The sequence below is a fragment of the Physella acuta genome, unplaced genomic scaffold, assembly GCF_028476545.2.
Source record: "Physella acuta isolate Inbredline_101_S28 unplaced genomic scaffold, ASM2847654v3 ptg000405l, whole genome shotgun sequence".
Taxonomy (NCBI): Eukaryota; Metazoa; Mollusca; class Gastropoda; family Physidae; genus Physella; species Physella acuta.
The window spans coordinates 368,317-381,052 of NW_026731924.1; the positions used below are offsets into that span (position 1 = coordinate 368,317).

Sequence of the window (12,736 nt, forward strand, 5' to 3'; positions counted from 1 at the left end):
CCTGGCAGCGCCCAAGTTTTTCACGGTGCAGAAGACATCTCGTCACGTGACTGTGGCCAGAGACCCCTTCAGTGACAAGCGTGACCTTGACCTACCCAAAGGTCCGGCCTTCCAGCTCAAAAAGTCGGAGAGAAAAACAACCAAGTTCGTCGAGTTCAAGAAAGGAGAGAGGGGGTGGAAGGTTGGTCTATTATTTTAGAGGGGTGGAAGGTTGGTCTAGTCTTTATCGTTGTTCATATTATATTCTTCGAGCAGACACATTCAAGCAAGTCAGTGTAGCTGAAAGCCTAATTTAGTTTTGTTACTTGCTTGTTTTGTCCCCCAAAAAAATTTTCATGTGATCTTAAACAAAAATTTCCTCAGGCGCCGAAGAAGTTCGAGGTGAAACATGAAGAGAAGCAGCCGACCAAATTCTGGCAGGGTTCGAGTCCCAGCAGGGACAGACGCAGTAGGAGAAGGCGTGGCGAGGTCAGTTGGCCAGATAATCTCTGACCACAGATAAAAATCTGTTATAAGTTTCTACACTGCATGATGTATGCATCAAGTAAAATTAGATTCAAACAAAAAAATTGACGTTAAAAAAAAATAACTTTTTCATTGGTCCAATATAAATAAAAACAAATTGAAATGTTACTGGATAGAGATCAAAGCTTTAGAGGATTTTTTTTTAGTTTGTCTTATAAATATGCTAAATAAAATTGATTAGTGGGATTTAGTAAATGTTGATACTAATTATGTCTTTATGCTAATAACCTTAACATTTTTTTTACGTCTTAATGGCCTAAACAAATTTTTTATGTCTTCATGCTAATGACCTAAACATTATTTCATGTTTTTATGCTAATTTCTTTCAGGGCAGTGACGACGACTCGAGCGAGAGGTAGGTGCAGTAGAGTTTACCTTTAACTCTAAACGTGACGCGGACATACGGCTTTATACAACGTTGGGAGGGGAGGTGGTGCGGGGGATTATGAGGGAGGAGAGCGGCATTTGTTCTGACTCTTGACGCTGTCGACTCATGACTATGTCGACTCATGACTCTGCCGACTCTTGACTCTGCCGACTCTTGACTCTGTCGACTCATGACTCTGTCGACCCATGACTCTGTCGACTCATGACTCTGTCGACTCTTGACGCTGTCGACTCATGACTCTGTCGACTCTTGACTCTGTCGACTCATGACTCTGTCGACTCATGACTCTGTCGACTCTTGACTCTGTCGACTCTTGACTCTGTCGACCCATGACTCTGTCGACCCATGACTCTGTCGACTCATGACTCTGTCGACTCATGACTCTGTCGACTCATGACTCTGTCGACTCTTGACTCTGTGAGGTAAAGTTGACCAGCATCTATATTATCCGACTGCTCGACCCCCCCCCCTACACACACACTGACACACACACACTGACACACACACACTGACACACACACTGACACACACACACTGGCACACACACACACTGACACACACACACTGACACACACACACACACTGACACACACACACACTGACACACACATACAGACACACACACTCACCCCAACAAACACAGCCATATTGTTGTTGTTCTACCCCCACACACACGCCCACACACACACACTGACACACCCACACACACACTGACACATACACACACACTCACCCCTACAAACACAGCCATATTATTGATGTTCTACCCCCACACACACGCCCACACACACACTGATACAAACACACACTCACCGATACAAACACAGCCATATTGTTGTTGTTCTACCCCCACACACATGCCCACACACACACTGACACACACACACTGACACATACACACACTCATCCCTTCAATCACCGCCATGTTGTTGTTCTACCCCCAGACGCAGACGACAGAACAATTCTCTGGACTCAGGTATCGCCAGTGGCTCAGCAGGTAAATTGTAATTCACAATAACTCTACTTCACCCGCTTAACTTCCATGTGCTTGCCTATTTCTAACTCATAGTTCAAATCTTAATTCAACGCTTAATTACGGGTTCATTTCTTACTGTGTGTGTGTGTTTTACCTTTGACACCAGGTGAGACTGACGTCATCCCTGACGTCATTCCTCCTCAGCCAGAACACATTGGTGAGTTTTTGTTTCGCTATTTTTAGATTAGCCAGTCAGGTCCATGTTTTAGATTAGCCAGTCAGGTTCATGTTTTAGATTAGCCAGTCAGGTTCATGTTTTAAAAGCTCGATATTCAAGCTCCGCCCCCGTGTTTCAAACACCGCCCCCAATGTGTTATAGCTGTCACGTGATCGCGACCAGCTGTCGTCTAAGACTGTCACGCTAGTCTGTCCCCTTCATTCAATGGCGGCCGCTCAATTTCCGGTTCTAGATATGGTAATTGCTGGCGATGACGTCATAGACCAAGTATGACATGTTTTATTTATGAGAGTGGGAAGGAATTTTTTAAACCATCGTGAGTGGATTGTATAATTTAGCTTGCGTCATCATTAGTGTGGTCTGTGTGTGTGTGTGGGGGGGGGGGGGTATGGTGTGGGGTGATATGGTGTGTGGGGGTATGGTGTGTGGGGGTATGGGGGGGGCTATAATATGTGTGGTGGCTATATGTGTGGGGGCTATGGTTTGTGGGCTGTGGTGTGTGTGGGGGGGGGCTATGGTGTGGGGGCTGTGGTGTGTGTGGGGGGGCTGTGGTGTGTGTGGGGGCTATGGTGTGTGTGGGGGCTGTGGTGTTGGGGCTATGGTGTGTGTGGGGGGCTATGGTGTGTGTGGGGGCTGTGGTGTGTGTGGGGGCTGTGGTGTGTGGGGTGTGGTGTGGGGGGCTATGCTGTGTGGGATGTGGTGTGGGGGGCTATGGTGTGTGGGGGGGCTATGGTGTGTGTGGGGGGCTATGGTGTGTGTGGGGGGCTATGGTGTGTGTGGGGGGCTATGGTGTGTGTGGGGGGCTATGGTGTGTGTGGGGGGCTATGGTGTGTGTGGGGGCTATGGTGTGTGTGGGGGGCTATGGTGTGTGTGGGGGGTGTGGTGTGTGTGGGGGGTGTGGTGTGGGGGGCTATGCTGTGTGGGATGTGGTGGTGGGGGGCTGTGGTGTGTGTGGGGGGCTGTGGTGTGTGTGGGGGGCTGTGGTGTGTGTGGGGGGCTATGGTGTGTGTGGGGGGCTATGGTGTGTGTGGGGGGGCTATGGTGTGGGGGCTGTGGTGTGTGTGGGGGCTGTGGTGTGTGTGGGGGCTGTGGTGTGTGTGGGGGCTGTGGTGTGTGTGGGGGCTGTGGTGTGTGTGGGGGCTGTGGTGTGTGTGGGGGGCTATGGTGTGTGTGGGGGGCTGTGGTGTGTGTGGGGGGGGGCTGTGGTGTGGGGGCTATGGTGTGTGTGGGGGCTATGGTGTGTGTGGGGGCTATGGTGTGTGTGGGGGCTGTGGTGTGTGTGGGGGCTGTGGTGTGGGGGCTATGGTGTGTTGGGGCTATGGTGTGTGTGGGGGCTATGGTGTGTGTGGGGGCTGTGGTGTGGGGGCTATGGTGTGTTGGGGCTATGGTGTGTGTGGGGGCTATGGTGTGTGTGGGGGCTGTGGTGTGGGGGCTATGGTGTGTGTGGGGGCTGTGGTGTGTGTGGGGGCTGTGGTGTGGGGGCTGTGGTGTGTGTGGGGGCTGTGGTGTGGGGGCTATGGTGTGTGGGGGCTATGGTGTGTGTGGGGGCTGTGGTGTGGGGGCTGTGGTGTGGGGGCTATGGTGTGTGTGGGGGCTATGGTGTGTGTGGGGGCTGTGGTGTGGGGGCTATGGTGTGTGTGGGGGCTGTGGTGTGGGGGCTGTGGTGTGTGTGGGGGCTGTGGTGTGTGTGGGGGCTGTGGTGTGTGTGGGGGCTGTGGTGTGGGGGGCTGTGGTGTGTGTGGGGGCTGTGGTGTGTGGTGGGGCTATGTTGTGTGGGGGGGCTGTGGTGTGGGGGGCTGTGGTGTGTGTGGGGGCTGTGGTGTGTGGGCTGTGGTGTGTGTGGGGGCTGTGGTGTGTGGGGGGGCTATGTTGTGTGTGGGGGCTGTGGTGTGGGGGGCTGTGGTGTGTGGGGGGGCTGTGGTGTGTGGGGGGCTATGGTGTGTGGGGGGGGCTGTGGTGTGGGGGGGCTGTGGTGTGTGGGGGGGCTGTGGTGTGTGGGGGGCTGTGGTGTGTGGGGGGGCTGTGGTGTGGGGGGGGGGGCTATGGTGTGTGTGGGGGCTGTGGTGTGTGTGGGGGGGCTATGGTGTGTGTGGGGGCTATGGTGTGGGGGCTATGGTGTGTGTGGCGGCTATGGTGTGGGGGCTATGGTGTGTGTGGGGGCTATGGTGTGGGGGCTATGGTGTGTGGGGGGGGCTATGGTGTGGGGGCTATGGTGTGTGTGGGGGGGCTATGGTGTGTGTGGGGGCTGTGGTGTGGGGGCTATGGTGTGTGTGGGGGGCTATGGTGTGTGTGGGGGGCTATGGTGTGTGTGGGGGGCTATGGTGTGTGTGGGGGCTATGGTGTGTGTGGGGGGCTATGGTGTGTGTGGGGGCTATGGTGTGTGTGGGTGGCTATGGTGTGTGTGGGGGCTATGGTGTGTGTGGGGGCTGTGGTGTGGGGGCTATGGTGTGTGTGGGGGGCTATGGTGTGTCTGGGGGGCTATGGTGTGTGTGGGGGGCTATGATGTGTGTGGGGGGCTATGATGTGTGTGGGGGCTATGGTGTGGGGGCTGTGGTGTGTGGGCTGTGGTGTGGGGGCTGTGGTGTGGGGGCTGTGGTGTGTGTGGGGGGCTATGGTGTGTGTGGGGGCTATGGTGTGTGGGCTGTGGTGTGGGGGCTGTGGTGTGGGGGGGGGGCTATGGTGTGTGTGGGGGCTATGGTGTGTGGGCTATGGTGTGGGGGCTGTGGTGTGGGGGCTATGGTGTGTGGGATGTGGTGTGGGGGGCTGTGGTGTGTGTGGGGGCTATGGTGTGTGGGGGCTGTGGTGTGGGGGCTGTGGTGTGGGGGCTATGGTGTGTGTGGGGGCTATGGTGTGTGGGCTATGGTGTGGGGGCTGTGGTGTGGGGGCTATGCTGTGTGGGATGTGGTGTGGGGGGCTATGGTGTGTGTGGGGGCTATGGTGTGTGGGGGGGCTATGGTGTGTGTGGGGGCTGTGGTGTGGGGGCTATGGTGTGTGTGGGGGCTATGGTGTGTGTGGGGGCTATGGTGTGTGGGATGTGGTGTGGGGGCTATGCTGTGTGGGATGTGGTGTGGGGGGCTATGGTGTTTGGGGGGGGCTATGGTGTGTGGGGGGCTATGGTGTGTGTGGGGGGCTGTGGTGTGTGTGTGGGGGGGGGCTATGGTGTGGGGGCTATAATGTGTGGGGTATGGTGTAGTAACCGTTACCCTCAACCTTCATTACACCGTTACATGTGTCACCTAGCCTAGGCCTAGACGGTTGACTTCATTACACCGTTACATGTGTCGCCTAGCCTAGGCCTAGACGGTTGACTTCATTACACCGTTACATGTGTCGCCTAGCCTAGGCCTAGACGGTTGACTTCATTACACCGTTACATGTGTCGCCTAGCCTAGGCCTAGACGGTTGACTTCATTACACCGTTACATGTGTCGCCTAGCCTAGGCCTAGACGGTTGACTTCATTACACCGTTACATGTGTCGCCTAGCCTAGGCCTAGACGGTTGACTTCATTACACCGTTACATGTGTCGCCTAGCCTAGGCCTAGACGGTTGACTTCATTACACCGTTACATGTGTCACCTAGCCTAGGCCTAGACGGTTGACTTCATTACACCGTTACATGTGTCGCCTAGCCTAGGCCTAGACGGTTGACTTCATTACACCGTTACATGTGTCACCTAGCCTAGACCTAGACGGTTGACTTCATTACACCGTTACATGTGTCACCTAGCCTAGGCCTAGACGGTTGACTTCATTACACCGTTACATGTGTCACCTAGCCTAGACCTAGACGGTTGACTTCATTACACCGTTACATGTGTCACCTAGACGGTTGATTTAACTACATGCTCTGATATTTCTCTTAAAATTAAACTTTAAGACTGTGTTGATCGAATCTACCAGAATGTCGCTAGAAGGGTGGGCGGAGGGGTGGGTGAATCGAGCTGCACCTCTGACAACCCCCCCCCCACCGCGTAGTCTGTTGTCCCTGTGGGTCTAACAACTGGACCACATTAACTCCTATTCCTCAGTAAAGTGTATGTTTGTCTGTCTGTCTGTCTTTCTGTATGTTTATATGTGTCGTTGTGTCACTGAGTCATCCCTGTGCGCCAACAATAATCTGAGTGAAGGATACAGGCTACCTAGGTCTATCGCTACTCGCTACTCACCTCGATAGGTAGCTGGATGACATGTCAATAAGATGGTAGTTCAATGGGTAGGTAGCCCCACTCGATTGACCGGTAGCCCACATGCCCTGTAGCATGGTTGACCGGTAGCCCACATGCCCAGTTGCTCGCCATTGTCCGGTAGTTCAAGTGCCCACATTCGTGATTGCAATTTGTGTCGTGTTCACTGAAGCGTGACTGCTGGAGGTAACTATAGGTTTAGCCGTACCCTTGAAATCCTACCCACACTTAGCCTATTGTTCTCACCTGTAATAATAACATGGCGCCGGCTGTGTTCGATACGTTAATTGATTGATTGATTGATTGATTGATTGATTGATTGATTGATTCTCGCTGTGGGGGAGGATCGATTTATTTTGATTTCGTCATACTTATGGGACCACGCGATTGGGAAGGGGGGGGGGGGGGGGTACTGTCTACACTTAGGTAACGCCCTTGTGACGTCACACTATATGACGACGATGATGTAGAATTGTCTTCCTCCCTCTTCAACTGGTACCACCCCCTTCCTACCCCCCCCCCCCCACATCATGACAGTAATTTAGTTTTTGTGTTGACAGACACCACCCCCACCCACCCCCCTCACCAAGAACATCCTGACACCTAAGATTCCACTCCTAAAACCTCCCCCCTCAAGTCTTCTGGCACTTGTTTCATGACTCGCCAATTTCTTGAGTGGATCATCAGACAGCATTAATCGATGGGATAAATCAAGGGTGGGGTAACGGAGCAGGACAGGATTGGGTTGATGTTGTGGTGACGTCAGCATTTGTTGTTACGTTACGTGAGATATTTAAACAACCAGGTAATGGGTGGGGCGATGGAGGGGGGTAAGGCGTTTATTTTAACAAAAGTCAACTTCGTTCAAAGTATTTTTTCAGGACATCAATACGCCTTTAATTAGCCTAATTTCATTAGCCAATACATTGGGGTTAAACCATTCAGCAGATGACGTCTTTATTTAGCCTACTCTATTCATAACGGTTTTATATTTAACCGTCGTGACAAGCATTTTAACAAATCTGGCGTGGCGTGCTGCCAATCAAAGATGGCCGCCGGTTGTTGATTTGTGGAAGTTGACAACAAGATCAACACCAGTAGTTTCATTCATAAATCTCCGGTGTAGTGTCTATTTTTAGCATCAGCTTCTCCGCGAAGATCCGCAACTATTTTTTTTACTGCTGGCCCAACAATGGCGGTCTAGGCGAGCCCCAGAGGAGACAACTAGTTTCACATTCACGTCATCTCACGCGTGACGGTGTTAAATGTGACGTCGGTCACGCTTCGGGGGTCAGAGATCAATCACTGCAATCAATGGCGCCTTTTGTGTTCAGAAAATTAGTGCCAATAAAAAGTCGACGTTTGAAAATTGAGTGAAACAATCCTTGAATTGTCGGGCCTTGGTCGGCTCGTGTGGACGTCGTGACACGAGGCTGGATGTGTAATGGGTACTTACCATAGGTCCACTGTACACCTGTACACCTTTACACCTGCCCATCTCCGGGGAGGGGGGGGGGCACTTGAAATTTTCGGGGGGGGGGGGGGGGTGGTGGGGGGAGGGGGGGCGGACACCGTTAAAAGTATATATTTTTTATTATAAATTTCATTCGTTCCGGGGGGGGGGGGGGAGGCGGTAGACTTTCTTCGTGTGGGCTGAGCCCCCCCCCCCCCCCCCCCCCCCCGAAGAAATGCCTGGAAGAAACTCTGCACCTGGACCACCTGTACACCTGGTCCACCTGTACACATGGTCCACCTGTACACTGTACACCTTAATTACATGGTACTTAGAGTTCCTGTTCAGACTCTCTACCACGGCGTACGCCAACCCTGATCGATTTGTGTCTATGGGTTTTTTCGGTCTGCGGTGTGTTGCACGGTAAATAGATGGACCGAATCAAAGGATTTCCTACCGTTGTGTGCGGGTTAGTCGTGTGTGTGGGACAGTTGTGTGTGTATTTACCTGTGTGTGGAGGTACCTGACGGGACGACTATGGAGGTGCGAATGAGCGACTGGGAGACGCTGGATGCGACAAGGGTCAGGGCCATGAAGATCAAATCTCTGGCTCCAGATGGAAGCCGTGGCTTTAGTGAGGGTATGTTTTTGTACTGCTAGTACTGTGCTCCAGATGGGAGCTTTAGTGAGGGTATGTTTTTGTACTGCTAGTACTGTGCTTCAGATGGGAGCTTTAGTGAGGGTATGTTTTTGTACTGCTAGTACTGTGCTTCAGATGGGAGCTTTAGTGAGGGTATGTTTTTGTACTGCTAGTACTGTGCTTCAGATGGGAGCTTTAGTGAGGGTATGTTTTTGTACTGCTAGTACTGTGCTTCAGATGGGAGCTTTAGTGAGGGTATGTTTTTGTACTGCTAGTACTGTGCTTCAGATGGGAGCTTTAGTGAGGGTATGTTTTTGTACTGCTAGTACTGTGCTTCAGATGGGAGCTTTAGTGAGGGTATGTTTTTGTACTGCTAGTACTGTGCTTCAGATGGGAGCTTTAGTGAGGGTATGTTTTTGTACTGCTAGTACTGTGGCTTCAGATGGAGCTTTAGTGAGGGTATGTTTTTGTACTGCTAGTACTGTGCTTCAGATGGGAGCTTTAGTGAGGGTATGTTTTTGTACTGCTAGTACTGTGCTTCAGATGGGAGCTTTAGTGAGGGTATGTTTTTGTACTGCTAGTACTGTGCTTCAGATGGGAGCTTTAGTGAGGGTATGTTTTTGTACTGCTAGTACTGTGCTTCAGATGGGAGCTTTAGTGAGGTATGTTTTTTGTACTGCTAGTACTGTGCTTCAGATGGGAGCTTTAGTGAGGGTATGTTTTTGTACTGCTAGTACTGTGCTTCAGATGGGAGCTTTAGTGAGGGTATGTTTTTGTACTGCTAGTACTGTGCTTCAGATGGGAGCTTTAGTGAGGGTATGTTTTTGTACTGCTAGTACTGTGCTTCAGATGGGAGCTTTAGTGAGGGTATGTTTTTGTACTGCTAGTACTGTGCTTCAGATGGGAGCTTTAGTGAGGGTATGTTTTTGTACTGCTAGTACTGTGCTTCAGATGGGAGCTTTAGTGAGGGTATGTTTTTGTACTGCTAGTACTGTGCTTCAGATGGGAGCTTTAGTGAGGGTATGTTTTTGTACTGCTAGTACTGTGCTCCAGATGGTAGCAGTGGCTTTAGTGAGGGTATGTTTTTGTACTGCTAGTACTCTGCTCCAGATGGTAGCAGTGGCTTTAGTGAGAGGGTATGTTTTTGTACTGCTAGTACTGTGCTCCAGATGGTAGCAGTGGCTTTAGTGAGGGTATGTTTTTGTACTGCTAGTACTGTGCTCCAGATGGTAGCAGTGGCTTTAGTGAGGGTATGTTTTTGTACTGCTAGTACTCTGCTCCAGTTGTTTGTAGCGGGTTGGCTATCTCGTTACTATTTGTTTGCTTTTTTTCCTCTTTGACCGGTTTTTTTTTCCAGTAATGTCAATAGCTTCATAATTGTGTCGACAGTCCTGGAATAGTAAAATATTACTTAAGTCAGAGAATATATACTTTTTACCAGTGTCGGCCCCCCCCCCCCCCCCGCCCCCCGAAAATATCAAGTCGTCCCCCCCCCCCGTCCCCCCCCCCCCCCCGTCCCCCTGGAGAAAAAAGTCTGGAAGAAACACTGGTTTTATTACTTATTGATCTATTTAATGTCACGTGAATGGCGTGATCTATTTAATGTCACGTGAATGACGTGATCTATTTAATGTCACGTCTGACCACAGCCACCGAGGGACAGGACGACAAGAACCAAGATGGCGACACGAACAAGACAGGGGAAGTAATCCAGAGAGAGCCGGTCAAGGTCAAACGCCGAGAAGTGGTCAAGAAAACGAAAGTAGAGAGACCAGTCACTCCCCCACCAAAGGTTCGTCATTCTTACTCCACACTCCACCCCAAATAATGAATTCCCCCCCCCCCCCCCAAATACACACACACACCAGAATCTGCTACTCACCCCCCCCCCCCCCCCCCACACACCCCAGGTATATTGATAATAGAGTACTCACTCATCGAATTCACTGCCCACCCCCTAACCCCCACCCCCTCGAGCAATAATCTTATTCTTGTTTTCTAGAGCCCACCGAGACTTCCGTCCCCACCCCCAGTGAGGAAACGGACGCCGCCCGCCCCCTACACCAAGCCCCCCACCAAGCCCCCACCCCCCAGCAGGAGGAGCCGCCCCTGCCAGAGCTGGAACTACCCGAGGTTCCTGACCTGCCGGAGATCGAGGATAAGCAGGTCAGTAGGTCACGCTAACCTTGGTCAGTAGGTCACGCTAACCTTGGTCAGTAGGTCACGCTAAACTTGGTCAGTAGGTCACGCTAACCTTGGTCAGTAGGTCACGCTAAACTTGGTCACTAGGTCACGTTAGACAGTCAGTAGGCCACGCTAACCTTGGTCAGTAGGTCACGCTAACCTTGGTCAGTAGGTCACGCTAACCTTGGTCAGTAGGTCACGCTAACTTGGTCAGTAGGTCACGCTAACTTGGTCAGTAGGTCACGCTAAACTTGGTCAGTAGGTCACACTAACCTTGGTCAGTAGGTCACACTGGCCTTAGTCAGTAGGTCACACTGGCCTTAGTCATTAGGTCATACTAACCTTGGTCATGGGTTGACCAATCGTGTAATAAAGTTCCTGCCTTCTCCCCACAGCCTGAGAAAAGAAAACAGAAGATGAAATTCTCGGTGGAAGCCCCGCCCCAGGCCACGCCCACAGACGTGCCAGTCAAGAGAAGGGCGGCGCCCAAAGTCAGGCGCATGTGAGTACACATGTCTTAAACATTAGATTGCGTACACTTCTGTCCCATGTACACTTGCTGTCACTTCTGTCATTTCTTGCTACATTTACTGAGTGAGCTATTAAACCAAATGCTGACGTCACGATATCCCAGACCAGACGGTGCTGACGTCACATTTATTTCAGCCCCAAGCATTTATCTCGGCCGAGAAGGTCAAGGCCAGCCGAGGCCCCCGTGCTGCCCGATGACCTGATGGACATCCAGGGACCCTCTGGACTTTCTCAACAAGTATTGCATCATTAAGTGAGTGACCAGACATTTCTTCTAACTTTTTTTTTTATGCACTTGAAGAACCGAGTAACTGTTTCATTATTTCATGAGGGTGTGGGTTCATTATTTCATGAGGGTGTGGGTCATTTTCTTGTCTTTGTCTCGTAGCGCCCCCACCACCCCGCTCCCTCCCCCTCCCCGCTCCCTCCCCCTCCATAGAAAGCCATGAAAAAAACATGTTTTTACTTGCCATGGGCAAACAAACTCAGAATGTAATCACAACACCAGTGACCTTGTTACACATTATTGTGTGTTGTTGTGAGCTGTTCTTGACCATATGTCACGTGGCTTTACTTGACCAATGACAGACCAAGCCAGTAAACAAATTCTACTTTCCTCCAGTCCTGACCGACTTCCGTTTTACGAGATCGTGTTTGAGGCGACGGTTGCAGATCAGAAGCCTCGCTATCATAAACCGGAAGTGGAAGTTTCAGACCAGCCGGCAGTGGAGGATGAAGGTAACAAGGTGGAGGGGGAGGCTGTACCTGTGGAAACGAAAAAAGGTATGATATAAATCTACGCATTGTCTTTAACATCTTAAGGTGACATTGTTTTAAGCACATTTGTCATTTTGTTTTCCCAAAATTATACAATACAGGTAAAGCTAAGAAGAAAACTCCAACCGACCAGAAAACATTTAACCCTAACTTGTTGCCTGCCCAAAAAGGAATGAACATTGAAAAAGTGGTAAGTTATGGATGGTGGAGCAGGGTTTCTTTCAAACATTTTGCTTTGGGGTTGTTTTTTTTTGGGGGGGGGGGGGGATTTGAAACTTGCAGTATAATTTCTAGTTAATGTAATACACAATTTTTTAAATGTTTGATTTTGTATTGGGTGAGGTTATGGTGGACATCTCTGGGTAGGTCAGGGACCCCACCCCAATAGGAAGGCAGGTGGGGCTAGTGGGGTGGTGTCCGAGATCTGACCTTTTTATATTTAATGTATGGATCTCTCACTTTCACCCCCCCCCCCCCACACACACACACACCACCGCTGCCCCAGGCGATGACACTGGAAGAACAGCACCTGGAGAAGCTGATCTACACCCTGGACCTCCTACAGGACAAGATGAACCAGTTGACTGACCAGCTGGATGACCTTGAAGGTCAGTTTAACTTTTCTAATGTATAAAACTGTTTATCACTAGATTTCATCAAATCTTTTTTTTTTATCATAACCATTCAGGGCACCTGATGAATATTTTAACAGAGTTTTCTCCCTATATTTTCTCCAGCCAAAAGAATGAAGCTGCTAGCAGAAAAAGCTAGGGAGAGATTTCCTGACATTGCATCACCAAACTATTTTCCAAAGTTGAAGAAAAAAGGCAAAAAAGA

General features: G+C 50.7%; 1 protein-coding gene across 3 annotated transcripts in view; it reads left to right on the forward strand.

Annotated features, from left to right (window-relative positions):
* The window catches only part of LOC131942398 (uncharacterized), a 36,696-nt gene extending 24,794 nt beyond the window's left edge, over nucleotides 1–11,902 (forward strand). For all 3 annotated transcript variants that reach the window (XM_059302246.1, XM_059302245.1, XM_059302247.1), the window contains exons 13-22: nucleotides 9–181; nucleotides 364–468; nucleotides 855–880; nucleotides 1,858–1,910; nucleotides 2,056–2,106; nucleotides 10,057–10,199; nucleotides 10,410–10,573; nucleotides 10,987–11,093; nucleotides 11,258–11,375; nucleotides 11,745–11,902. In XM_059302246.1, the coding sequence (XP_059158229.1) occupies nucleotides 9–181; nucleotides 364–468; nucleotides 855–880; nucleotides 1,858–1,910; nucleotides 2,056–2,106; nucleotides 10,057–10,199; nucleotides 10,410–10,573; nucleotides 10,987–11,011 (740 nt within the window). In that variant the 3' untranslated portion in view covers nucleotides 11,012–11,093; nucleotides 11,258–11,375; nucleotides 11,745–11,902. The remainder of the gene's footprint in view (nucleotides 1–8; nucleotides 182–363; nucleotides 469–854; nucleotides 881–1,857; nucleotides 1,911–2,055; nucleotides 2,107–10,056; nucleotides 10,200–10,409; nucleotides 10,574–10,986; nucleotides 11,094–11,257; nucleotides 11,376–11,744) is intronic.
* The last annotated feature ends 834 nt before the right edge of the window (nucleotides 11,903–12,736 follow it).